This window comes from Gopherus flavomarginatus, chromosome 1 (genome assembly GCF_025201925.1).
Source record: "Gopherus flavomarginatus isolate rGopFla2 chromosome 1, rGopFla2.mat.asm, whole genome shotgun sequence".
Lineage (NCBI taxonomy): Eukaryota > Metazoa > Chordata > Testudines > Testudinidae > Gopherus > Gopherus flavomarginatus.
The window spans coordinates 171,746,521-171,774,142 of NC_066617.1; the positions used below are offsets into that span (position 1 = coordinate 171,746,521).

A 27,622-nucleotide genomic window follows, 5' to 3' on the forward strand; every position below is an offset into this window, starting at 1 on the left:
CTCACCCCAAACAGTAAATAAAGCAATTACAGCCATAATATTTCCATCCTTCTAAAAACAATTATCAAACACAATTAGTAAAGAATAAACTCAGAACTATTTCTTCTTACTAATTCAAGGCTACAATTTGGGCTAGTGGTTTTAATTTGAGGCTAATTTATTTATTTTACTAATTTAACGCTAGCAAAATAAATTATACGGCAAAATAAGCAAAATAAAGTATAATTTTACTTGAAACAATTTCTTTCCACTAGGCTTTTGGCCTACAAGATGACCTAATCCCTGGCATAGACAGCGTTAGGTTGATGGGAGAGTTCTTCTGCCAACCAAGCTACTGGTTCTCCTGGATGTGGATTAACTACAGTGATAGGAAAATCCTTCCTGTTGCTGTAGTGAGTGTCTACATTGACATGCTACAGCGGTGCTGTAGCAGTCTGATGATAGAATGTGGAGCAGAGTGCTGGAGCTCTACTAATATGAAAGCATTAATCCCTGTATTTCTTTAAAGTAAGATTTTCCCTACAATACAGAACAGTTTTTTTTCCCTTTGGGTGACCACTTACTTTCTCAGACAAATCAATGTTTTGGCTGTCTACACTAATCTTAACTCTAAGGATTAATTTAAACACCTGTTTTCATCACAACACTGCAAATACCCTCTGATTTCAACATGTGGAATCACCAGCACTTTAAATTTACAACAAGCCAATAGTCATACTTCACAATTCTATGGCATGTTACCTGACGATCTCAAGGCCCTTTACAAACATTAAAGAAACAATCTTTGTTGTGCCTCTGTATCTTCATTTTACAGATGTGGAACACACACAGGAAGGTTAAATGACTTGCCAGAGGTCACAGAACAATCCATTTTCAGTTCTTAGTTCTGCCAGTCAATATTCCTGAGTTCTCTTTCTGGCATTTACCATTAGACACACTACTTCCCCAAGCAGTGACTTTCAGAACAAAGCTGTACAATAAGCAGATTCCTGATTTAATTCTTGAAAGCCAACTCTTGTTTAAAAAAAGAAATATAGGCACCACACAGCCATTTGTTTGCTGTCAAATACATGCAACAAATATTAAGTATAAAAAAATTAAACTGTTCCTAAAAGCATCTGTGTAAAACTTGCAGTCCCAAAGTAAGTCTTCAACAATACCATTGATAGATATGAAAACAGTCCAGGCCATTTATTTACACTGTATAGTAATATTCTCTATTTTCAATTGCTGCTACTTGTCAATGCTTTTTTGTCAGCAGCCTTAGATTGTATCAGTGCTACAGGATGATATTATTCCTTCAAGACATTAAAGATTCTGAAGCTGAATACACCATCTAGTTAGCTGAAAATGAAGCAAAACAAATGTCTCCTGCACAAAGTATGAAAATACAACAAAACGTGGTTTTAACATTCTGTGGAGTCTATAGTTTGTATCATAGTAGATTTCAGCTCTGCCATTATCATTTGATCTACCCATATGCAATTAACATATTTATCTTACTATTTTCTAACATGCTGCAGACCAGGGCAGCTAGAACTTCAGTTAGCAAAAAGGAAAATAATAAATTAAAAATAAAAACAAGTTATTCTAATAATGAATAAAATAAATATAACTTGTATTGTGTCCCAAAGAGTACAAGTCCATTACTTTGATGAGCTGCCCAGGAGAGTGAATTTCAGAGGCACAAGTCCACTGATGAGAATGTCCAGTCAGCAGATGTGGCATGTGCAAAGTTAAGTTCTCAGAGAAAGCTTTTTACATTTGATCTGTTGAGATGAAAGGCAGGATAAAAGATGGCCTCTGACAAAAATACAGGTCCCAGCTGATTTAAGGTAAGACATCAACATAATCTCTATCTTCAACTTCTGTAAAGAAAGCAGCATAACAGCATGGCATCATTTGTACATTCCAATGATCTTTTAGGAGGAGGAAAGAGGAGCTTGTTCTAAAATAACACATTTTATTTTGGTTTTTAAGATGGAATCATTCAATGTTCTGGACATCAATTAAATGTGACTCCAGTTAGGACTAGAGTCTTGCAGATTTGGCCCCCGAAGACCACTCCTCTGAGTGTGCCTGAAACTCAAGCTGCAGAGACTCTGCATTGTTCTTCAAGAACTGAGCTGTCAGGTTCTGGAGAACTATCGTATCCATGAAGTACAGTTAGGAATGTCTCATAGCAAGAAGTAATCAACTGAGTGGAAACAGTTTACAAGATAGGTCAGTGGCTCTGATTGCCATTGCTGCAACATATCCTTCCACTACGTGCAATAGTTCCAAATAGAAAGGCAATTGTAAACTAAGACTCCATCTCTCCAAGAATAATAAATGTAATGCTAACTAACTTCTGTATTTAGTTGGGGACAAGGATGAGATTTGAGCTCTTCAGACCCTCATCTCCCTCTCCATTAGCTTAGATGTCCATCCAAGCAGCTATCTGCGCTGAACATTTCGTATATTACTTTCATGTATTCAAATTTTGTGAGAGAAAGGAAGTTTAGCAGAGGCGCAGCTACTTCTAGATCTTGGACAGATAGTTGTCAAAAGGATATTGTGGTTTCCTTTAAGAGGCACCAGTGGCCTCTCCCGGTATCCAACGGCAGACAAACATTTTTTAACCTCAGCGCATCTGTGCAACTCAGTAGCATTACACAGGAGCCAAGGCTCCTGCAAAGTGGAGCTTTATGTAGGAAGGAACAGAAATGGAATAAAAATAAAATACAAACTATGTTTCCAATCCCAAAAGTGTTATGACAAATGCCTACACTCTAAGCATTAAGTATTTGCCAGGCCACAAGCCAAGTTCAGGCTTCAGTCTTTCTCCTCCAAGAGCCAATGCAGCTTTAGCATCAGATACTATAGCATATTTTAATAGATTAGCCTTTTTCTTAAAATCTCCCACCATTACTCTCCTGCCAGTAGAGCTCCCTTCACGCTAACAATGATGAGAGCTCTAGTTTAGACCAGCATTGTAGCCACCATGCCAGGAGACCTGCTCAGTGTCTTCTACTTCAGCTCAGAGCAGGTCTAGATTGCAACTGATCTACCCTAGTAGTCCCACCACGGCTACCAGCTATTGGGCAATTGTGGGGAGGCTGAATTGCTAGTATAAACAAGGCTGCAACTTTACTATTTATTGTTGGCAATGGTATTGCTGGTGCCAGTGTATCTGCATGTTGAACGTTAGTAGGCATAGGGCTCAAGGCATTCCCAGAGCAAGTCTTCTTGATGCTGTGCTGAAGATATCTAAGTACACCTCTACCCCGATATAACGTGACCCGATACAACACGAATTCGGATATAAAGTGGCAAAGCAGCGCTCCGATGGGGGCTGCACGCTCCAGCAGATCAAAGCAAGTTCGATATAACATGGTTTCACCTATAACGTGGTAAGATTTTTGGGTCCCGAGGACACCGTTATATCGAGATAGATGTGTATTTTAAACCATTGTTAGCACCAGGGTAGCTGCACCATTGCTGAAAAACAGGTGCAATGTGCCAATGTAGACAAGGCTCTAAAGCAATGCAAGAGCCGTATTCCTTACACCGCTTTAGATGTCAGGGATAGGGCTTAGCTCTTACTGAGGGACTCAGGTAAAAATATATTTCAGTTAACTATTAGCATGTACTTGTCATTTTAAGCCTTCCCCTATGTTCCACTAATGATTTTGACCCTTACAGACTGTGCCATTTAAACATAAAATGTCAGTTCACCTTAAATTAGGAGCTATTTCAAAGATCGCCATTCAGGGCTCCAGGTTACCCACAAGAGGTGTAACTCACACAGAGGATTGGAAACTCTGAATTTACATTCACATAGCCAGTGTGCCTAAGTGAGGACTCTTGTGTCATGCATACATGATTCCCACACGTTTGCTGGTATAAGCATTCACTCTTATGGGTAAGCAGTTCTAATGGATAAATGGTTTTAAATGACAAAAACAATGAGGAGTCCCTTGTGGCACCTTAGAGACTAAACACATTTATTTGGGCATAAGCAAGCAAGCTTATGCCCAAATAAATTTGTTAGTTTTAGCCAATGAAAGCTTATGTCCAAATAAATGTGTTAGTCTCCAAGGTGCCACAAGTTCTTCTCATTGTTTTTGCTGATACAGGCTACCATAGCTACCACTCTGAAATCTTTCTAATGACAATTCACATTGCCTGATTAACTCAGCAACTAAGCATTATTCAGCAGTTCTTACAGTCCTTTGCTCTGTGTCAACAGCACTGTCTGGGTTAACAATTACCACTTTTACTAAATTCATCCTAACAAAACCAAGGGCATGTTCCAGTAGAACTTACGACAACAATCAAAATATACTATATCTGAGAGCCTCATAATTTTTAATGTATTTATCCTAAACACCTTCATGAAGTATTAGGCACATTTTACAATTGGGGAACTGAGACGGAAACAATGTGAGTTTCCCAGCTTCACAGAATATGACTATGGCAAAGCAAGGATTGACCTTGGGTCTTACAACTTGCAGGACAGTGTCCTAACCACTGGACTGTACTTCCTCCCTAAAGTTTTATTTTTAGGACAGTTTGGATTTAAGACTACTTATGATGTTAGAACACAAGGCAAAACAAAAAAACAATGAGTTTGAAGTTAGATTATATTTTCTCCCCTAGGTCCTCAAAGAGAATTTAGTTAGCTTGTGCCATTTTTGGTATGAAAGTAATTTAGGACCCAGTCTCTCACTGAAATCAGTGGACTCAGCACCTTATAGGAAGTCTATTGCAAATAACCATACTAAAGTAATGCATACTGGCAATATTTTTATTTAAATCTTAAAACATTACAGGTCAAATTCCAGTTCCACCAAAGTCATTAAGTTTGTCTTTGTCCTCATTTTCATTACAGGGCTATTTTGCTAATGTCACTGGTAGAACTTTGATCACTTAGGCAGAATATGTAATTTTTGCTTTTCATTTTGAAATAAAAAGAAAGTTTAAAATCAAGTATGGGGGACTCAATGATTCAGGAATACAAAATATTTTGCCTCTAACTCATGGGTTCAGATCCAGCCTGTGTTGACAGTACTTAAGATTATAACCATCCAGAGGGTGCATCGGAGGCAAGAATTCTGAGTATCACTCCTGACTCTCACCTTGACATACTAAGAGAGTTTAGATGAATTCCAAAACCTTTCTGTGCCTCAGTTTTACCCATCTACAGTAGGCTGAATAGATTTTCACATGCCTGCTCATTGTGACACGGACACCTATTCTAAGAGTTGCCATTATATTGTTACTAAATGGCACCTTTATTGGCAGGCTAAGAAAGGCTGACAGAGCTCCTTTCTCACTCTTAAATGTGATTCAAAGTGTTATTGAAACACAGCAGCAAGGACTGGGTGGGAAATGTGTAGAACTGCTGTCTGTGCTCTCTGTGCACTGAGGATAAACAGAAGGGATTCACTCTCAGAACGGTCAATCCAGCACTAGGCTAAAAAGACAGAAATAAACCTCTTACCATCATAATCTCCATCCCCCTCTACCTTGGATTTCCTTATTCTCCTCCTAGGGGGCTTCGGTCTCCTTACTGGGTAGCGAAGGTTGACGACAAGTCCTTGATTTGGCTTTTCATATGCGTATATTAAGTCCTTTATTGTTTTGAAGACCCGTTTTGGAACATCTTCAGAAGTCTGAAAAAGTTTAAAAGCATTGCCATTGTATGTATGTTTCATCCATAGGGTGACCCTATTTCCCAAAGGGAAAACAGACCACCACCTGGCGCAGGGCTGGCCTGAGCCACTTGCCCAAGCTCCCCCCAGCCCCTGCACAGGGCTGGTGTCACTGCTTGCCCAAGCTCTGCCTGCCCCCCGTCTGAGTCCTGCCTCCTCCTGCCTCCGCCTGGCATGGGTCTGGCATCATAGCTCACCACACCCACACATTCCTCCACACCCTATTTTTTTTCACAAAAGTGGGTATTTGTCCCATTTGCTCTTGCCAACTGATCAAGTTGGCAAGAGCAAACGGGACAAATGCCTACTTTTGCCAAAAAAAGTCAGGATGGCCGGGACAAAGCTTAAAAAAGGGACTCTCTGGCTAAAATGGGACGTATGGTCACCCTATTCAGTCAGAGTACTGTAAGTGCGTGATCAGTAGTTCATTCTTAACTGAATGCTGAACAGATTTGGTGACTGATAAATAAATAAAAATAAAATGTTCAGTTATTTATAAAAGCACCAGTCTTATCATATAGAGAAGTGCTCATGTCACAGCTAAAGAGCTAGCTGTACCTCTGTCCCCTCTCTGGTCTCTCTGAGTGCACCCTCTTTGATGATGCAACTCTTGTCCTTATCTGTCTTAGGGTGGAATCACACAAGTCTTCCACTCTAAGACTGGGATCTGGTGCTTGTACCCTGTGTATACCAACCCTGTAAGACCAACTGGATTTTAGGCACCTGCATTTCTGCCCTTTGGGAATCTGTGACCAGTGGTATAGTGACCAAAAGCCTCCTTAAAACAAAGTATTTGTATTTACCAGTTGGATCAAAAGTGTTAGAGAAAAAAGAATTTTAGAGTAAACAGCCTACATGCATATTTAGTCTGATGCTTTGCTACAAGCTAAAACAGATAGCCTTTCTTCTTAAGTTAAAGGAATGTGGTTTGGCTCTGCCCTTTTAGGAAGCCAGAGAACTCTTGGCACCCAGCCTGAATTCAGTGTAGGCCTCATATACACTAAAAAAGGTTTGCCAGGATAGCTGTTCCAGCAAATCTTCCTAGTGTAGAAACAGCTTGTCTTAAAAAACAAAACAAAGTGCTTCTGCTATAGCTTATGCTTGGTTTTCTGAGTGAAATAAGATATATTGATATATCTGCATCGACACTGAGGCTTGTGCCAGTCAAGAAATACTGTTAAAAAGAGAGAGAGAGAGAAGTCACACTCTTAGCAGACATTTTTATCCCAGAGAAACTTTCTAGTGTACACCTTGCCTGAATCTCTCAAATAGCCAATCTGACCCACTCTGATCTAAATGTTTTTGTTGCTTCCCCAGAACAGCAGCTCTCCAGCCGGCATTAAACCACCCGCAACAAGCAGCGTTAACTATGTCGGCAGGAGAGCCTCTCCTGTCAACATAGCGCTGTCTACACCAGCACTTTTGCTGGTCAAACTCAGGTCGGTCAGGGGAGTGTTTTTTTCACATCCCTGACTGACAAAAGTTTTACCGATGAAAGTGGTAGTGTAGACAAAGCCTTAGGGAATCAAAGTTCACATTACAAACATCATCCTTCACATTCAACTGGATGTATAGCAGTCTTCTCTGCCCAGGGGCGGCTCTAGGTATTTTGCCGCCCCAAGCACGGCGGGCAGGCTGCCTTCGGCAGTTTGCCTGCGGGAGGTCCCCGGTCCTGAGGATTAGGCAGCACGCCTCCAGGAGGTCTGCTGAAGCCACGGGGCCAGCGGACCCTCTGCAGGCATGCTGCCGAAGGCAATCTGCCTGCCGCCCTCGCAGTGACCGGCAGAGTGCCCCCCGTGGCTTGCCGCCCCGTCTCTGCCCAACATTGTAAACAGCATTGAGACACTTAGGAGGGGTCATGCCTGTGATTGAGGGCCCAGGCTGCTGTGATCAAGGGGAGAAGTCTTTCGAGAGTTGTGGTGGGAAATATAAGGCTTGGAAGCTATTTCCCTATAAAAAGGATATACTGTAATGCCAATTCCAAGTGTTCCAAGATTAGGAGATTGGCTTAAAAGGGATACTTTTAAAAAAGTACTTTTGAGTTCTTTTTGTCTTCTGATGTCATAGTCTTTAGGTTGAACAGTTTGTCTGCAAGTTTTGCTCTGCAACCGTAAAGGATAGAAACTTTTTCTAAATGAATAAACACAGGCCATCAAATTCCACTCAAATACCCACCCACCAATACCTGATGCTCCTGGACTGCCAGTGAATTAGTTTGGTGAGATATCCCCAGATGATCCTAGCAAGCTATCTATACCCTGTGGTATACACACAGAAGGCAACAAAATAAAATAAAATAAAGCAGAATGCCCTTGCTTAGAAACCAGCTCAAATCAGTAATGCTCAAAAGCACCTCTCGGAGCATTACAGTCACACAAAAATATTACATATAGATCTTTTTAAAAGGAAAGGACTAATTCCAAAACTCAAAATCCCTTAACATTCAGAAGCACAAGGTGTTTGTACACAGGACCCAGCAATGTCTTTGGTGAAATGGAAGCACATTCCATCAGAAAAAGGAAGAAAAAATATGAGAGTAGATACTCAAGAGATAGATTTTATGCTATCAAAAAGACAGTCAAATCAGTAGCTATGGGCAAGCCACATAATAAATGATGGATACAAAGAGATTACTGTGGAGATAGCAGTAGTGTGTTACTTCCAAACTAGTGGGTATTGACAGAAAGTGTTGTCAAGGGTTCTGTGGGGCAGAATGCAGGTATGAAAATACCTTGTGAAGGTGAGATTTTATGGATATTATTTTTTAATCAGAAATTGACATTAAACAATATTTTTCTTGCAGATGAAATGACATTTTTTACCTGAATCCTAAGGTAACCTTCACTTTCCCTGAAGATTCGATAAGTGTAGATGAGCTGTTCAAAGCTGTGAAAAGATACCCTTTCATAAGTTGTGTTTTATCAACATTCAAGGAAGACCAATGGCTAGACACCACTACATCTAAACCTTTTGGTGGAAGTGTTTTTTTTTTTAAATGTAAACCAAGCTAAAACAATAAATGACTAAAACCCCAGGAAGCCAATCTCAGGAAATGTCTGTCATTACATTTTTTGCTAACAATTACATACCATTTAAATCTCTTCTAAAGTACAAAGTATGTCACTTGTACAAACAGCTATTTTAGAAAATGGTTAGCCATTTAATTAGTGAAGGTAGAAAGTCCAAAGCTAACTCTGCAGCCTAAATCTGATGAAAAAAAAGGAAAAGAAAAGCAGGAGTTCCTTAAAACAGAGATAGTGTCCATTTACCTTTTTAAAAAAGGGCACCTGAAGTGTATTGTGTGCATTTTTAAACAAACACTTTCCTTCAAGCACTACCATGAAAGGAGGATACTGGAGAGTTTCGGGCACACATTCATTTTCACATTAGATTTTATTAGGGCTGTCAATTAATCGCAGTTAACTCAAGCAATTAAATCAAACCAAATTAACTCGATTAAAAATTAATAGTGATTAAATGCAATTATAATTGCCCTGTTAAATAATAATAGAATACCAATTTAAATTTATTTTTTTTTTATATTTTCTACATTTTCAAATATGCTTATTTCAGTTACAACACAGAATACGAAGTATACAATGCTCACTTTATATTATTATTTCTGATTACAAATATTTGCACTGTAAAAAGATAAAGAAACAGTATTTTTCTATTCATCTCATGCAAGTACTGTAGTTCAATCTCTTTATCATGACCGTGCAATTTACAAATGTAGATTTTTTTATTTATGTACATAACTGCACTCAAAAATAAAACAATGTAAAACTTTAGAGCCTACAAGTCTACCGAGTCCTAAATCTTGTTCAACCAATCTCTAAGACAAACAAGTTTGTTTACATTTACAGGATATAATGCTGCCCACATGGCACTTTCGTAGCTGGCGTTGCAGAATATTCACATGCCAGATATTCTAAACATTCATATGCCCCTTCATGCTTCAACCTCCATTCCAGAGGACATGCATCCATGCTGATGACGGGTTCTGCTCAATAATGATCCAAAGCAGTGCGGACTGATGCACTTTTTTCCCCTCGCTCCCACTGGACTCAGATGCCACCAACAGAAGGTTGATTTTCTTTTTTTGGTGGTTTGGGTTGTGTAGTTTCCCCATCAGAGTGTTGCTCTTTTAAGGCTTCTGAAAGCATACACCACACCTCATCCCTCTCAGATTTCGGAAGGCACTTCAGATTCTTAAACCTTGAGTCGAGTGCCGTAGCTATCTTTAGAAATCTCACATTGATACCTTCTTTGTGTTTTGTCAAATCTGCAGTGAAAGTGTTCTTAAAATGAACAACATATGCTGGGCCATCATCTGAGACTGCTATAACATGAAATATATGGCATAACGTGGGTAAAACCACAGAGCAGAAGACATAAGTCTCCTCCCCAGGAGTTCAGTCAGAAATTTAATTAACACTTTTTTAAAATGAGCATCATCAGCATGGAAGCATGAAGAAGCACACAAATATTTAGTATATCTGGCACATAAATACCTTGCAATGCTGGCTACAAAAGTGTCAAGTGAGCATCTGTCCTGATTTTCAGGTGACACTGTAAATAAGAAGCGGACACAGCATTTATCTCCTGTAAATGCACACAAACTTGTTTGTCTTAGTGACTGGCTGAATAAGGAGTAGGACTGAGTGGACTTGTAGGTGCTAAAGTTTTATATTATTTTATTTTTGAGTGCAGTTATGTAGAAAAATAAAAAAATCTACATTTGTAAGTTGCACTTCCATGATAAAGAGATTGCACTACAGTAATTGCATGAGGTGAATTGAAAAATACTATTTCTTTTATTTATCTTTTTACAGTGCAAATATTTGTAATAAAAATAATAATATAAAATGAGAACTGTACACTTCGTATTCTGTGTTGTAATTGAAATAAGCATATTTGAAAATGTAGAAAACACCCAAAAATATTTAAGTAAATATAGGTGTGACTCCAGATGGAGCAGACATACTGAAGCTAACTTTAATTTAGCTAGCTCAGGTCCCAGAACAATGAAGCTGTGGCAGCACAAGCTTTAACATGGGCTACCCAGAACCCTAAAGCTTGGCCTGCTCATGGGGATTCCAGGTGTGATAATGAGCCAGGTCACTTTAACCTGGAGTATATCGGATTGGGCTGGACTGCAGCTAGAGATATATATGGGACTTGATCTTTAACATACTACCATGCCAGAGTATGCAAAGGATCCTGTGTACCACCCTTCCAACCTTTTCAATTTCAGGGCCTTCTAACTACAGGCACCTCCCTCATGCCAGAGATGTTTACTGCCTCCCCTGCCCCAGGGCTGCCGAGAACGGGTTTGGGCCCTGGTGAAAATTTTTTTTCGGGCTCCCCAGCAAGAGCGGGCTAGCTAAATAGGGCCAATGAAGGTGGGCCCCAGGCCCCCTTTTGGACTGCCGGGCCCCGGTAATTTGTACCGGCTTCCCCTCCCTTTCGTCGGCCCTTCCCCCCCATGCCCAAAGTCTTCACTCCCTCCTATGCCAGAGACAATGTGTGCCTCTTACCTCTGCAGAAGTATTTTGTACACTAACTAGGGATATGCAGCTTATTTAAATTTCTGGCCTGTGAGATCACTTTCACATTTGCTTCTTATTCACCTTTAAGGATGTGATAACTTTCACTTGTGGTTGTCTTAAAATTAATACAATTTTTAAGTATAAGTACAGTACTTACAAAACACAAAGACACAAGGCTCCTGCCATGCTCTCACTCTCTCGTAATAAAAAGCTGCCATCCTTGCCTTTCTTGCTTAGTAATTCTTCACAGGTTTTTCTCGTAATGTTTCCATGATAAAATGGGAGCTCCATGGAAGAACAGCAACCAGACCCCTTGCCTTTTTAACTGATTCCAGGTGAATTCAGCAGTCTGGCATGAAAATAAAGTTGGGCTACAGGATGTTGAAATTGAAACCGTGTGCTAGGAGATGTTTTTCTTGAAGCACTGCGTGTGTCAGTGGGTTCTTCTTTGTGGTTGTTACTGACCGTCTGGAAAGCTCTTCTAGCAGACAGAGATCAAATGAATATGATCAACACAGGAAATGCGAAATGGCCAATGGTGTAACTGAAATAGGCTCCATCCTCCAATGCTTCATTATAAGACCATGTTTTCCAATGCTCATAGCTTTGGCAAAGTTTAATCTATTGGGCTGATATTTTCCCTGTCAAGTGTACATCTCAGGCGTGGGGGAAGTATCTGCAAATGCTGCTCAACTATTTGAGAACAAAATTAGAGAAAAATATGTTTTACCCATGTTAAAAATTGTACACAACCATTTTGTGGAGCAGCTGTAGTGCAGCCAAGATTTAGAACATGGAATGGGAAATTTGGCTGAGCGGTGGGTTGCTCTGCTGTCAAGGATGTACCTTCTGCTGCCCCCATGAAAATCTGCTCAAATTTGGCCAAATTATAACTCTTTGAAAAATGTTGTGTGAGTTGCAACATTTAGAGTTTGGCAGCTAAGTTTGTACAGATTCAGTCTGTACCAAGTATGTGCCAGCCCAGAGATGTAAAGACAGAGCAGAACTTTCATTGGAATTGCTGCTACCAGCCACAGAGGCAGCAAAACTAAGAGCAGTGAGCTTGTCTTTTCTGTGTTCTCAGTGGTCTTTCTTTACTGCCCAGGTAGCATGGAGAAGGAGGAAGCATTCTGAGTTGAATGCAGAAGGGAAAAGAGGCAAAGTTGGGGGTGTGGCAAAGGAGGGATTAGACTGGGATGAAGAAGGGAAACCCAGAGGAGGAATCTGGGACTACTAAAGCAAATAGACTAAGACTAGTCTGAGGAACCTGTAAAGTGTAGAAGGGGCAAGAGACACACAGAACTAGAACAGAGTAGTCTGTGAGATTATGGCCATTCAAATATATTCCCCTTCGGGGCCTGGAATGGAACCCAAGATTCCCAAGTCTCACTATTCCTCTGCTGTCTGCCAATATCTGGTCAACTTGGCTGCATCATTACATCTATAACTGGCATGATGAGAAAGATCGAGATGGTTCATCAGTTGGCTGAGTTTGGTCACTTATTCCCACTTCCTTATTCAGATTCCCAGTTCCTTATTCAAAAGATGAAGTTCATTACTCATTCCCAGATTGAAATTTTAACTTTAAAAGAATTACCATTCTAAAACTGGGAATCTGCACTATGCTATTTGGCCACACTGTACCAATGCTCCTAAGTAGGTTGGAGGCGGGGTGAAAATACCTGTAAGTGACAAAAGAGATCTCCATTCACCAAACAATACAGCTCTGCAATCCCTAGACAATTCTGGATAGGAAAGAATCATCTAGGGATCTGCAGGATGTGTTATTTACCATACATTTGTAACATTTAGTTGGGAGTGAGGGGCTGATCTGTAAAGTAATTTTGCACAGAAATCCAGTACCATGTCAGTGATCACAGGGTCCTGCAGTTCAGTGTTGTCTAGTGGTCTCAGATGTATCGTTTGAGGTTACCTAAGAGCTATTTTGTTGAGAATCCACTTAGTGTATTTACAGACAATTTGGATCTGAACAAGAGTTAGGGTTGGATTGGGAAGGGCTGTCACAAGTTTTCATATACTGGGGATTCACGTGCGCGCGCGCGCACACACACACACTTTTATATTGATTCAGTTTACATAATTCCATGCCATTTTTTACTAATAGCTGTTTAAGAATATATGGTTTGACTTTGGTTACAAAGGAACCAACTTCAACCCTGGAAGCTAAAAATCAGATATTTAAATCCTAATCCCATATTTCCTTCTAAGAATGATTAAGAGCCAAGAAAGCCATAAGGTCTTTGACATTATGGAGGGACAAAGCAGCATAGTGCACATGTAAATGCCATACCTCCCCACAGTCCTGGGTTTCACTTCAAATCCTGCTTTCACCTGCTTTCCCTCCCACCCCGCAAACTCCATCCCCACTGAAGATGAACATTTCCCACATTCAGTGCTGTACACTAGTGGTTCTCAAACTAGGGTTGCTGCTTGTTCAGGGAAAGCCCCTGGTGGGCCAGGCCGGTTTGTTTACCTGCTGCATCTGCAGGTGTGGCCAATTGCTGCTCCCATTGGCTGCAGTTTGCTACTCCAGGCCAATGGGGGCTGCAGGAAGCGACACGGGCCGAGGGGAAAAAAAAAAAGGTTGAGAACCTCTGGCCTAGAGGCCTTCAATCACACCTTTGGGAACACAACTAACTCTGAGGATATTTATTTTAAGTTCCTTAATGTCCGACAGTAAAGGGGCAAGAAGGTTTCAGCTTATATACAGAGGCTGGAGAAACTGCTACAGAGAACTGTCAAGAGGAGAACAGTGACTGCTGAGCAGATGGATCAGACTAGACTGGCTCACACTGTAAGAAGAATTCAGTATCAAACCCAATTCTACTTCATCTTCAGTTATCAGAACAATAGGAAGGAAGAAAGGCAGCCAGTGAATTTTGGGAAGTCCAATCACGTGAGCCAGCCAACAAAGCACTGCTGGGAACAGCTGATGGTAAGCACCAGAGAGGAACTTGCCTAACTAGTATGGGATCTGATGGCACAGATGTCTGAACTACACGCAACATTAACAAAATGCTAAGCATGTGAACAGAAACAAACAGGAAATAGAGGAAGTGGTCATTTGTATTTTGACCATATAATAAAAGCGGATATGTGAGAGAAGAAAAACAATGCTGAGCTCCAACTCTATCTGCTGTCGTCTTTGATTCTTTCTGTAACATGTGAAAAACTGCCATGATGCAGGCCCCCCCCTCAGAATAGCATCATAAAATTAAAATATGACTCAGATTTACAGTGCAAACTTGACCAAACTAGGTTTTCAACGTATTACCAGACCACGTTGAAGTCTATAAAGTCCAAGGTAGCATGATTTAGGTATACAGTTTGGTCTCAACTACGTTGCAAGACCAACCCACATTTTAAGCCACAGTGTGCTGCCTCATTGTAACTGGGCTCTCCAATTAGATGGATTTTTCCATTGTAGATAGGCTCTTTGTTACAGCAGGATAATCAGATCTTCAGACTGAAAGAGGATAGTCACAATGTAAATTCAAGAAGCAAATATAGTTGCCAAGATCTGTAGATAATAGGTGTTACTAGAGTCAGTTTTGCAACACTAGAATAAAGATATATTATTAGATTGCCTCCAAACTGAAAAGCTAAGAGGAGACTTGATCCCATAACTCTCTTTAAAGTGGCTTATTTTTATGAAGGAATTAGGAAACAGAATAACAATCCAAATTTGCCTCTGATAAATCAGAATTGAAAAATGCAACATACCTAACTGCAGCCTTATCCACAATACCATTAGCAGATTGACCACCAAAATTTCCATCCTGCAGGAAATTCCAATATTTCAACATTAGTTTTCGACCTATACATAAGATGTGAAAAATTTTGATTCACAAATGTCGAAAGAATAAGATTAGATATTTTCTACCAAAATGAAATGCTTCAGCATTACCAGATGGAAGCAGTTTGTTGCATGAGGCAGCTCAGCCTCTCAGGTGGCATGTGCTGGAAGTGTTCTGGCACTTTTGCCACATGGAGGACGCAGTTTTATTTTGAAAATGGCATCCTCCGCATGCACCGTGTGCGTGAAGTCTTGCTGGCAGGGGCGTTCTGGTAGTATCTGTACTTGCCCATTCAGGACTACACCCCTGAAGAAGACACCACGGTGCATCAAGGGGAGATGTAGTCTAGCTGGAGAGCTGGATGTGCAGGAGAGAATGGAGGCATTAGGAACCTGGAATTACATCTCCCATGACACACTGCAGCAGCTCAGGCAGATACAGTGTTCAGTAGCTACGGTTATAACAGGTTAGATTCCTAATATTTAATTTCTAATCCATTTTGCTTCTCCATTCACTTTTAACATTGCCATGGAGTGTTAAGATCACCCCAAAACTTGGCATGGTATTAAAAGAAAAATGAACACATTCTACTCAAGTTTTGTAAAGAAAAATCTTTTTTAACCCTTACACGTTAAGACATTCAGCAGTACAATCCTAGAGTTTAAAAGCAACTAGAACTACTTTACTCTCCTCTTGACTAGTATCTGCCAGAAATAGAAACAAGGGACTACACAGAAACATCCTTACTTATGTCCAGCATAGATTATTAATACTGCTAATTTCAAAAATAAAATACCCTTTTCAGTATGTAAACGGTTTAGTGCATTTCATGCAGCAGATGTAGATAGAAGTTTCTCTTTCTGACTTCTATCCAGTTTTTCTTTCTAGTTCAGTCACCAACACTAACTTCTACAAAGAGCTTTGCATTCATAGATCTCGAAGCACTTTTACAAGGAGGGTAACTATTTTCATTTTACAGCTTCAGAAACTGAGGCACAGAAGCAATAGTAGTAGACCTTGGATGGGAACTCAGGTTTCCCAACATCCACTCCAGTCTCTAGCCCCTGGAGCTACAAAGCCATTGTGTTTGGGTTCAGGATCACACTCCTGAAAGGGACTGATTAAGTCTGTGGAGAGGAAAAAAAAAATGAAAAAGAAACAAACATTCTCCAACCCATGGGTGGCAAGTTTGTAGAAATTATGGTGGTGCCCAGAACCCGCCCCCCAACTCTGCCCCCCCCAACTCTGTCCCTGCCTGCCTAAGGCTCTGGGAGGGGACTTGGGGGGGAGGTCTGGGGTGCAGGTCCTGGGCTGGGGATTAGGATGCAGGAGGGGTGCAGGCTTTGCGATGGAGTTTGGGTGCTGGGTGCAGGCTCAGGGGTTGAGGGGTGCAGGCTCTGGGCTGGAGGTGGGGATGTAGGAAGGAGTGAGGGGTGCAGGCTCTGGGAGTGAGTTTGGGGGTGGGAAGGGGTATGTGGGAAGGGGGAGGGGTGCACACTCTGGGAGGGAGTTTGGGGATAGGAGGGAGTGCAGGGGTGAGGGCTGTGGGGCTGAGGATGAGGGATTCATGATGCAGGAGGGGGCTCAGGGCTGGGGCAGACGATTAGGATGCAAGAGGATGAGGGCTCTGGCTGATGCTGAGGGGTTCATGATGCAGGAGGGGGCTCAGGGCAGAGGTTTGGGGTGCAGGGTGAGGGCTGTGGGGCTGAGGATGAGGGGTTCATGATGTGGGGGAGCTCAGGGCTAGGGCAGAGGATTAGAGTGCGAGGGGATGAGGTCTCTGGCTGGGAATGAGGGGTTTGGGGCATTGAAGAGGCTCAGGGCTAAGGTGGAAGAGCAGGGTAAGGGCAGCCTGCCTTGCCAATAGGGGATGGCAGGCACTAGGACCCTGGGGCAGCAGACAGCAGTTCTGCCAGAGCTGCTCTACTCCGGCAGCACGAGCAGACAGGGGAGAGGCGCGCGCTGATTTCTGTCATGCAGAGACGTGGCGCAGTGTAGGCGTGGGGGACACACAGGGGGAGGAGTGGCAGGCGGGGGCTGGGACCTGCTCCAGGCAGGGACGCAGAGTGAGGGAGGCCCGCGGGGGCCGGGGCCTGATCTAGGCAGGGCCGGGGGAAGAGACCCAGCTCCAAATATTGCTGGAGCAGGGCACCCGGCCCTGAATATTCCTGGTGCCCGAGCACCGCAAATGTATATAACCTGCCGCCTATGCTCCAACCTATACATTGCAAAGCCCTTTCCAGAACCCTAGCACCTTAATTTTGAACAATGTTATATTTACAATTAAAAGTTCTTTTGCATTGTCAAGCACATAGCTGCCAACAGTCTTGGTTTGGCTGGATTAGTCCAAGATTTTGAATACCAGTCCCGGAGAACTGAAATACTAGCTGATTTCTCAGGACTGTGGCAGCTGGCAAGCTCCTTGCTCTGATCCTCCTTCCCATCTAAGGAAACAAAATGCAGTTCCTGGCCCAGTAAGATCTGATAGTAGTTTTACTGGAGGAGGAATTAAAAAAAAGCAGAAAGGTCAGGAGCTGGTCTTTAAATGTGTGCAGCAGGGCTAGTGCCTGCAGCAGCAGCTCCTTGTGAGTTTCTGTCAGGTGTGGGATAGCAGACACCTCCATACCACTACCTGGAAACTCTGATAGGACCATATGCATTATCACATAGAACCTGTGGAGATAAACACCACAGGAAGAGCCACCTCGGAAGGCTGGACTGATTCCTTTGCGGCCCCTGATTGGTCTAGGTGCCCTATTTAATCCGAGGAGGAGTTCCAGGAAGTGGCTGTGCAACAAGATGGTATCCACTGGCAATGGTAGTGATGGATCTGCCTCTTGACTTGTGCTTGGACTTCTGACCCCTGCTCTGACCTTTGGTTCTGACTCCTGGGTCCTGATCCTGGCACTGACCTTTAGTGCTATTTGTGGCCTCTGACCGCAACTGCTTCAACCACTAGGCCTGGCTGCCCAACTCTGGTTGTGACACATCTAGGACTCTCTCAGTGAGTAGCTAGGGGGCAGAGGCTCCCATGTGCTGCTGTAGCGCTCACCTCTTTGTTCTCTTCCTACTCTCATAGACTCATAGACTCTAGGACTGGAAGGGACCTCAAGAGGTCATCGAGTCCAGTCCCCTGCCCTCATGGCAGGACCAAATACTGTCTAGACCATCCCTAATAGACATTTATCTAACCTACTCTTAAATATCTCCAGAGATGGAGATTCCACAACTTCCCTAGGCAATCTATTCCAGTGTTTAACTACCCTGACAGTTAGGAACTTTTTCCTAATGTCCAACCTAAATCTCCCTTGCTGCAGTTTAAGCCCATTGCTTCTTGTTCTATCATTGGAGGCTAAGGTGAACAAGTTTTCTCCCTCCTCCTGATGACACCCTTTTAGATACCTGAAAACTGCTATCATGTCCCCTCTCAGTCTTCTCTTTTCCAAACTAAACAAACCCAATTCCTTCAGCCTTCCTTCATAGGTCATGTTCTCAAGACCTTTAATCATTCTTGTTGCTCTTCTCTGGACCCTCTCCAGTTTCTCCACATCTTTCTTGAAATGCGTTGCCCAGAACTGGACACAATACTCCAGTTGAGGCCTAACCAGCGCAGAGTAAAGCGGAAGAATGACTTCTCGTGTCTTGTTTACAACACACCTGTTAATGCATCCCAGAATCACATTTGCTTTTTTTGCCACAGTATCACACTGTTGACTCATATTAAGCTTGTGGTCCACTATGACCCCTAGATCTCTTTCTGCCATACTCCTTCCTAGACAGTCTCCTCCCATTCTGTATGTGTGAAACTGATTGTTCCTTCCTAAGTGGAGCACTTTGATTTATCTTTATTGAACTTCATCCTGTTTACCTCAGACCATTTCTCCAATTTGTACAGATCGTTTTGAATTTTGACCCTGTCCTCCAAAGCAGTTGCAATCCCTCCCAGTTTGGTATCGTCCACAAACTTAATAAGCGTACTTTCTATGCCAACATCTAAATCGTTGATGAAGATATTGAACAGAGCCGGTCCCAAAACAGACCCCTGCGGAACCCCACTTGTTATACCTTTCCAGCAGGATTGGGAGCCATTAATAACTACTCTCTGAGGTGGGAGCAGAGGGATAGATGTTCATGGGGCAACTCACAGCCATGGAGGAAATGGAGGTGAATAGGGCCCATGGATGTGGACATCTCAAACTGACAAAAAGGCCACAGAAAGATGGAGGGGAGAAGTGACAGATGAGGGAAGGCCTAACTCTGCCCTGCTCCTGAGAGAGAGACCCTGTGACAGGCCTGCACAACATGCGGCTCGCGGAGCCTCACTGTGTGGCCCGCGGGGGGGCTTCTAAATCCCCCACACACAGCGCTCCGTGGGCAGCCCAGAGCCCTTTGAATCCCTGCAGCGGCAGGGAGCCCAGAGCCCTTTAAATCTGAACCGCGGCCGGGAATCAAAGGGCTCTGGGCTGCCGGCAGTGGCGGGGAGCCCTGAGCCCTTTAAATCCCAGCCGTGGTCAGGAGTCAAAGGGCTCTGGGCTGCCCGCAGAGATTCCCAGGAGTGGCTGGGATTTAAAGGGCTCAGGGCTGCCTGCTGCTTTGGGCACCCCAGAGCCCTTTGAATCCTGGCCGCAGCTCCGGCGGCAGGGCCGCCTGGGATTTAAAGGGCTCAGGGCTCCCTGCAGCGACTGGCAGCCCAGAGCCCTTTGAATCCCCGCCGCAGCTGGGATTTAAAGGGCTCAGAGCTCCCCACGGCTGCGGGCACCCCAGAGCCCTTTGAATCCTGGCCGCGGCCGCTGATTGCCCGCTCCCTGGACCGCTGCCCCAACTGCCTCACAGGACCCCCACCCCCTATTTAAGCACCGCTGGTCCTTGTCCCCTGATACCCCTCTCCTGGGACCCCTGCGCCTAACTGCCTCCCAAGACCCCACCCCCTATCTAAATGCAGCTGCTGCTTGTCCCCCGATTGCCCCCTCCCGAGACCCCTGCCCCTAGGGACCCCAGCCCCTATCTAAGCCTCCCTTCTCCTTGTCCCCAACTGCCCCCTCCTGAGACCTTCCCCCAACTTCCCCCCAGGACCCCACCCCCTACCTATCCCCTGATAAACCCCTAGGACTCCCATGCCTATCCACTTGCTGCCTGTCCCCTGACTGCCCCCCCAAACCTCCGCCCCATACAACCTCCCCTGCTCCCTGTCCCTTGACTGCCCCCCCTGGAACTCCCTACCCCTTCTCCAACCCCCAACCCCCTTACCGTGCCACTCAGACCAGCATGTCTGGCTCTGTGCAGCTCCAGACATGTTGCTGCCATGCTCCTCCCCAAAGCCCACAGCTCCCCCCCCACCCTGCCCAGCACCTGTGTTCCAGATTTGACCACCTCAAAATTCAAGAGTGCTCACGCTCAGTTTGGGCAGCTGTTACTTCATTTCTCCCAAATCAAATATACTGATCCACTGTAACTTGCTGTAGAAAAAGTAGTAGTAAAATTGAGCAAGAAATGCTTATTAGAACTGGAATTGGTATTTTCAACAGCCATTGCCTTTTTGTTTGTTTGAAAGGAAGACAGTGGTATTGCATTGGCAAATTCCCCATAGAAAGAAAGAGTGGAACAAAAGAATAATAACGGCACCTCAACTTTTCCTATTTATGAAGAACATTCTTATAATATGCATCCAGATATCCTCCAATCACACAAGCTGAAAATTGTTCCACTTTACTGCAGCTCTGTAACCACATGGGAGCCAATCCTGTCTGTGTTTTGTGCACATCCAAAATTCCTGCTGAATGACCCACCCTGGGAGTGAGTTACCAGTGACCCAGGGCTGGGGTGACAGGAGGTGTGGGGGGGCAGTGGTGGGGGGGAGCTCAGGGCTGGGGCACCAGCGAGGTGGAGGGAGGGCACTGGTGGAGAAGAAAGGGGTAAGCCCAGAACTGGGGCGGCAGGGGGTGTGTGTGGGTGGGTGGGTGGGGGGAGAGCCCAGGACTGGGACAGCAGGGGGGTACAGAGGGGAGCCCAGGGCTGGGACGGGGGGCAGCCAAATTTTTTTTTTGCTTGGGGCAGCAAAAAACCTAGAGCCGGCCCTGCTGGGTTCCCCCAGCCGCCGGATCTGCGGGCCCTTTAATTTGATCCTGAGGGCTCCCAGCCACCTCTTCAGCTGGGAGCCCCTGGTTTATTTTAAATAAAGTGTCACCTCCCCACCCCCAACCTTCCTTTTTGGCCCACAGCTGTTTTGGTGGGGCGGCGCTGGGGAAGGAGGGTTTGTTTCCGCAGGGCTGGGCGGCCCTGGGGTGGGGTGTTTCTGCGGGGCCAGGAGGTTTCGGCCCTCAGCTGTTTTCTCTGGAGTAATGTGGTCCTCGCCACTTTATGAGTTGTGCAGGCCTGCCCTATGATCTGCTCCCATTCTGCAGCAAGAGATGCAGAAGCAATATTATCTGAAAACCAGTAGAGGGAGTTGGGCCAGTGTTGCCAACTCTCATTATTTTATTACAAGTTCTGCAATATTTGAGGTTTTGTTTAAACCTACAGCCAGTGAAGACAACCAATTATGTGAAATTCTCAGCTTTCAAACAGATAGCTAAGGGTTAATGTCTCTTTCACCTGAAGCACCTGACCAGAGGACCAATCAGGAAACCGGATTTTTTCAACTTTGGGTGGAGGGAATTGTGTGTCTAAGGTCTTTGTTGTCTGTCTGCCTGCTTTCTCTGAGCTTTGGAGAAGTAGTTTCTACTTTCTAGTCTTCTGTTTCTAAGTGTAAGGACAAAGAGATCAGATAGTAAGTTATATGGTTTCTTTTCTTTGGTATTTGCATGAATATAAGTGCTGGAGTGCTTTGATTTGTATTCTTTTTGAATAAGGCTGTTTATTCAATATTCTTTTAAGCAATCGACCCTGTATTTTATCACCTTAATACAGAGAGACCATTTGTATGTATTTTTCCTTTCTTTTTTTATATAAAGCTTTCTTTTAAGACCTGTTGAAGTTTTCTTTACTGGGAAATTTCAGGGAAATTGAGTCTGTACTCACCAGGGAATTGGTGGGAGGAAGAATTCAGGGGGAGATCTGTGTGTTGGATTTGCTAGCCTGATTTTGCATTCCCTCTGGGGGAATAGGAAAGTACTTTTGGTTTCCAGGACTGGGAACAGAGAGGGGGAGTCACTCTGTGTAGTTTCACAGAGCTTGTGTCTGTGTATCTCTCCAGGAGCACCTGGAGGGGGGAAGGGAAAAAGGATTATTTCCCTTTGTTGTGAGACTCAAGGGATTTGGGTCTTGGGGTCCCCAGGGAAGGTTTTTCAGGGGGACCAGAGTGCCCCAAAACACTCTAATTTTTTGGGTGGTGGCAGCAAGTACCAGGTCCAAGCTGGTAACTAAGCTTGGAGGTTTTCATGCTAACCCCCATATTTTGGACGCTAAGGTCTAAATCTGGGACTAAGGTTATGACAGTTGCCAACTCTCATTATTTTATTATAAGTTCTGCAATATTTGAGGTTTTGTTTAAACCTACAGCCAGTGAAGACAACCAATTATGTGAAATTCTCAGCTTTCAATTTATAAAAATGTTTTAGCCTTCATGGTTCAAAGGAAAACTTGAAAGGGTGACCCCAGTGCAGACATGAGGTGGCAAACAGAAAGAATCCCATTTTTTTTTAATCTCATGATTTTTAAGCCAACCTCACAACTTTTGAAATTTTGGGCACTGGCAATACTGTGGATCTGCTGCTTCTCCCTGAATAGTTTACAGGGGATTGCAAACCAGTGGACCTTCCCCCAGAAAGAGCGGGGGACACCTGTTGGAACAAAGGCAATCATTTGTGACTGGGGGCAGAGGTGGGGAAGTCAGCCATTTTCTGAGTTCTGACTGCTTAGCTTACTCACCAATCTTTGGAGGCCCTGAGAGAGGCCTCATTAAAACCATGTAAAATTCTCTAATATGCTAGCAACCACATGATCAAACAATTATTGGCTAACCAATTGAGTGCAATATAGAAGAAACCAGAGATATGGAAGACTTATTAAGCTACCTAACCCAACTCCTGAAACTGATGTTTCACCTTTCATCCTGAGACCATGTTCTACCTTGGCTCTGCATTCAGACCCTCAAACCACCTGAATGGAAAGTTGTTTGTTTAAGGTGGTAATATCCAGTTGACACTAGAATCCTTCCTCAAACCTTGAAGGCTTTTCTTTCATGACAGGACATAAGTTAAAGTTTGTTGGAGAATGAAAGTGAAATAGTTATAGGTATGGATCATCCTGGAGGATTATTTCAGTTTTACTGGCAAGGACCAAGTGGTTTTTCTAAATATGTAAATCTGTATTCTTCCCAGATTTTGGAAACAGAACAACAGTCCATGGAAATTAACTCAGTTGTTTCACTACATTTTTAGATACTATACTTTATAGGAATAAGTGTAATGGTACATTTTTGCAAAGACAGACTTTTACTTGACTTTACAATCCAAATATGCACATTTTTACCACATAAAGCTTCAGAGAAGGCAAGAAACACAGAAGGGATTTCTTCAAGCCAATGAAAACCAGCTGAGACAAGGACAACATACGTCAGTTATACTAACTCTAATGTCCAAAAAGATTACACACTGAATACAGCGCCATTTGTGACTGCAACATAATTCTTAAAACAACTGTAGTTAACTAGGTGGCTATTTCAATTATTTTCTTGCCTTTTTCCTTTCCATCCGCTTTGAATTAGTTAACTTAATTTTTAGCATCAGGATCTGAAAATGCATGTGGAAATGGTGATGGGACAGTAAAAGTCATTCTCTCAGTGTACTGTTTTGTTCTGAAAGCAAAGAGGTTTGATTGTATGCACGTGCATAGCCTTGAAGCTTTTTATTTATTTTAAATCGGAGCTGAAATCCTTTCAAAAACTTTATACAGGCTCTAGGTGGCACTGTGCCTCTGTATTAGTTCCTAATACACAGAGAGCAATACTATTAAAAACAGTTAATTTTTGACCTGCCAGGTGGAAAAGAATTTATAGCTGCCAAGCAATATGCTTCGAGTTCTTTATATATCGGGCAAGTGCAGTAATAGCTTAATTTATAGTGGTTAATTAGTTCTTCGGTCACAATGTAAGCTTATGCATGACAAATAATCTTACAGAAGTTGCTCGTAGCTAATGCTGGAAGTATAGCTTATAGATAAGCATAACAAAGTGGCCAGCTTTTTCGTAAAGAAAGTGAACTGGCAAGCTTCGATACAATTAATTAGGGGCTGAATACTTGATTAACATTGCATGGTTGTATGCACAAGAGGCAATGATCTTCATTTCTATAGCTGGATTGTGTGCTGTACGCAACAGTAATGAAGGGTTAATCAGCCATATGATTACCATTATTTTGCTAAAGCATATATAAGGTTATACTGTGTGTTGTCCTAGAACAAGCAAAAATATTTCTCCTGTTTCTGTAGTGGGATTAAACTGCTTAAATTATCTTTATAAAAATTGGTACCATTTTCCTAACTACTTTTTACACAAGCACCATCCCTAATGTGACAGCAGGATCATTAGCAGGTGATGCCTATGGAAATAAAAAATAATGAACAGGCTCAAGATTACAAGGCCCTGCCAAATTAGACATTACCCAACACAACATATTAAGCACTAGGCTAGAGTCACTAAGGCCCAGATCCTCACCTAACTCCCATTGTTTTTTTATAGGAATTAAGCACCTAAAACATCTTTGAGGATCTGGGATAATTGACCAGTGTTGCCAAAAAATTAAAACCTTTGATTCCTCAATGGCAAGCAGAGTACCTGTTTTAGTTCCAGTGAAAGATCAGGGGTAGTGTTCTGGTTATACTACATATTCCCTTATGTTTAGATTACAATTGGAATTCACCCCTAAAAATAATGAAATTAAGTTTTCCATGGAAAGGGTTAATCTGTCCCGTTACCAAGGATCTGCTTTACATGGTATGCTGGATGGTCCTTCAGATCCATGACATTTTGCTCAACTGACCACAAATTTTTGCATTTGAAGGAGTGCTGTGCATTACAACACACAGGCATGGATGACCTTCTTCACCAACAAGCTCCATTCCAACCAGAGAGGTAGGCTAGGATTTTCAAAAGAACCCAGCATTGGCCGAACTGTGCTTCCCTTGAAGTGAATGGAAGTGTTTAGGTGTTGGAGCCAGTGTGACAAATCTGCTTCAGTTCTCCGAATTGTGAGTTAATGTGTTACTCCTCTCAACCTCAGGCTGCAGTTCGAGATTTGCTGCTGCTGAGCTTTGTATCAGCTTCCTAACATACCAGTTGATCTACTCTGCCAGCAAACCCTTCAGCACATTGCTCGGCCAGACCTTGCCTAGCAGGCAACAATGAGTGAACTCCAATGCCCAAGTTCCTCAGAGACATTGCTCTACCCTGCTCTCTCACTGAGCACACATAGAGTTTTTAAAGGAGCAGCGAACTGAATGAGGCAGTACCCAGCAGCTCATCTTAACTAGGTACAAACACACTTTTAATCAAAGCACTGAATTGGTTAAAGTAAAGTAAGTTTATTAAACAAAAAGTCATAGGTTTAAGTGATAACAGGTATAAGGAATAAAGATAGAAAGGGTTACAACAATAGAAAGGGTTACAACAACAAAAAGTAAAAAAAATACACAAATCAGGTTTTAGTCTTGAATAACAATCTAGAGTCTCATGTTTGAAGAAGTGTTTCTTACCAAGTCTCTTTCCAGCAAGGCTGACCAGACTCTCTGGCCAGGACCCTTCACAGAGATCAAAGGGGTTGGTTTCTTTGTCTCGTTGGGTGAAAGATGCCAAATGGCTTTTTTTCCTCTGCTTATATCTTCCCCAAGTTCACTGACCCTGCTTGAAGAGGCAGGGAGGCTTCCTGGAGGTGCAATGGTCATCTTTCCCTACTTGCTCTCTTTTGTTTACCTTGCTTTCCTTTGTCTTTGGTCATACCTTTCTTAATTTACCTTGGAGACATTCAAGCAGGTGGAACCACATTCCATTGTCTGGAACATGCATGGCTTAGACACTGCTTGCCAAATACTTTAAGAACATATTCCCAGCACATATCTATAAAGTTCTTTGTGGGTTTGCTGTACATACAACACACAAGAATATTAATGATCAGTGAGTTACTGGTTTTCCAGTGATATATTACATGCCACCTTTTGGGTATATATCGCTATAACTGTGTGCCAACTGGCACTGGGGGACTCTTAGGATCACAGGAAGATACTAGATTTAGGAGCCTTACATTTTATTCCCACTCTGCTGCCAATGCTTCACTGGACCTGTTTTTCCTCTCAGTTACTCTCCTGCTAATCAGAAGTAACTATTCAAGATAAAAACAGATATGAGAGATGAGGCCCACAGTGCTACCTTAGATAACCAGTATACCTTCTCTAGTCTCTTGATCCAGCTGTAAAGTCAGCTGCCTTACAGGCAGGATTTCAGGCCCAGAACCTCGGAAAGCGCTTAACTTCCATTGAAATCAATGGGAATTAAGTTCCTAAGTGTCTCTGAGGATCTAGGCCTCAGAGATTTACAGAGTATTTAGTGGAGTGCAGATGTAGCTAACTTTGTGCCAGACATTCTCCTGGTTTACATCAGTGTAAACATACAGTTAAGCTGTTTGACCTCTGTTTTGTGGTTAATAAGAGTGTTAGGAGAAATAATCATTACTGCAGCTGATATTCTTAGACAAATCTCTCTATGTAGCCAATTTCTTTACCAAGCCCAAGAGGGAGCAGAGAGTATCCTTCTGCAATACAACTACCCTGTATCAAAGTCTTAAATAAATACTGACTGCTCCTGAGTTTTGTGTTTCAGATCTCGGTGAGCAGCCAGAATAAACTAGAAGGCATAAATTGAAAGAGAAAACCAAGACAGCTTTAACTGCAGAGGTAAACTAAGCAATAATATTTTAACAAGCAAACTCCTTGATCTTTACATTATTGACACATGATAAGCTGCAGGAGTCTCGCTCTCTCTTATACACACAGCCAGTTGGCATGGTTCTTTTCTTCTCTCATTTTGAAAGGTGAACTGCACTTGTCTTAGCCATACCACGCTAATGTCTTAAGTAGCTGAATAGCCAAACAATTATTTCAACATACATCTACAGTATGTTTAAATTATCCAGGTCCTCAAGGGTATGTCTACACTGCAGCTGGGAGCAAGACTTGCGTTAGCAGGGCTTGAGTTGATGCTAAAAACAGTAGTGTCTGCATTGCGGCACAGCCATTCAGGCTGGGAACTATATGCTGGGTGCTGCAATATCCACACAGCTATTTTTAGCATGCTAGATTGAGCCCTGCTAACGTGAGTCTGCCAACCTGGCCTAGAAGGCTCATTCCTGGCTGCTGCATAAACATACCCAAATGGCTTGCTCCAAGATTACCTTCCTGCTTTCCAGAATCATCCCTTATTTTCTAGAGGACATTGACCACCATTGCAATGCTACCACAGGAGAACTTGGTTACAAGGAAAGATACCTCTGCATATTGTTTGGTTCGCCGAGGTTCATTTTTCACATTGTATATGCTTTAAAAAAAATCCTTAGCAAGCTTCCCTGCA

At 42.9% G+C, this 27,622-nt stretch overlaps 1 protein-coding gene across 1 annotated transcript; it reads right to left on the reverse strand.

Annotated features, from left to right (window-relative positions):
- Positions 1–1,045: 1,045 nt before the first annotated feature.
- Positions 1,046–11,666, reverse strand: SH2D1B (SH2 domain containing 1B). The gene is made up of 4 exons (XM_050962475.1): positions 11,406–11,666; positions 8,519–8,582; positions 5,486–5,657; positions 1,046–1,868 (listed from the first exon to the last, which is right to left on the reverse strand). Exons 1-4 carry the CDS (start codon positions 11,537–11,539, stop codon positions 1,831–1,833), a joined length of 408 nt encoding a protein of 135 aa, XP_050818432.1. The 5' UTR covers positions 11,540–11,666; the 3' UTR covers positions 1,046–1,830.
- Positions 11,667–27,622: the final 15,956 nt, after the last annotated feature.

Excerpts from the sequence above, each read along its gene's own strand:
- SH2D1B (XM_050962475.1), bottom strand. The coding sequence starts at position 11,539 with ATGGAGCTCCCATTTTATCATGGAAACATTACGAGAAAAACCTGTGAA. Across the intron at positions 5,658-8,518 it reads AAGGTTACCTTAGGATTCAG|ACTTCTGAAGATGTTCCAAA; the intron begins GTAAAAAATGTC and ends AAACTTTTTCAG. Across the intron at positions 1,869-5,485 it reads GGGGGATGGAGATTATGATG|AAGTTGAAGATAGAGATTAT; the intron begins GTAAGAGGTTTA and ends CTTTCTTTACAG.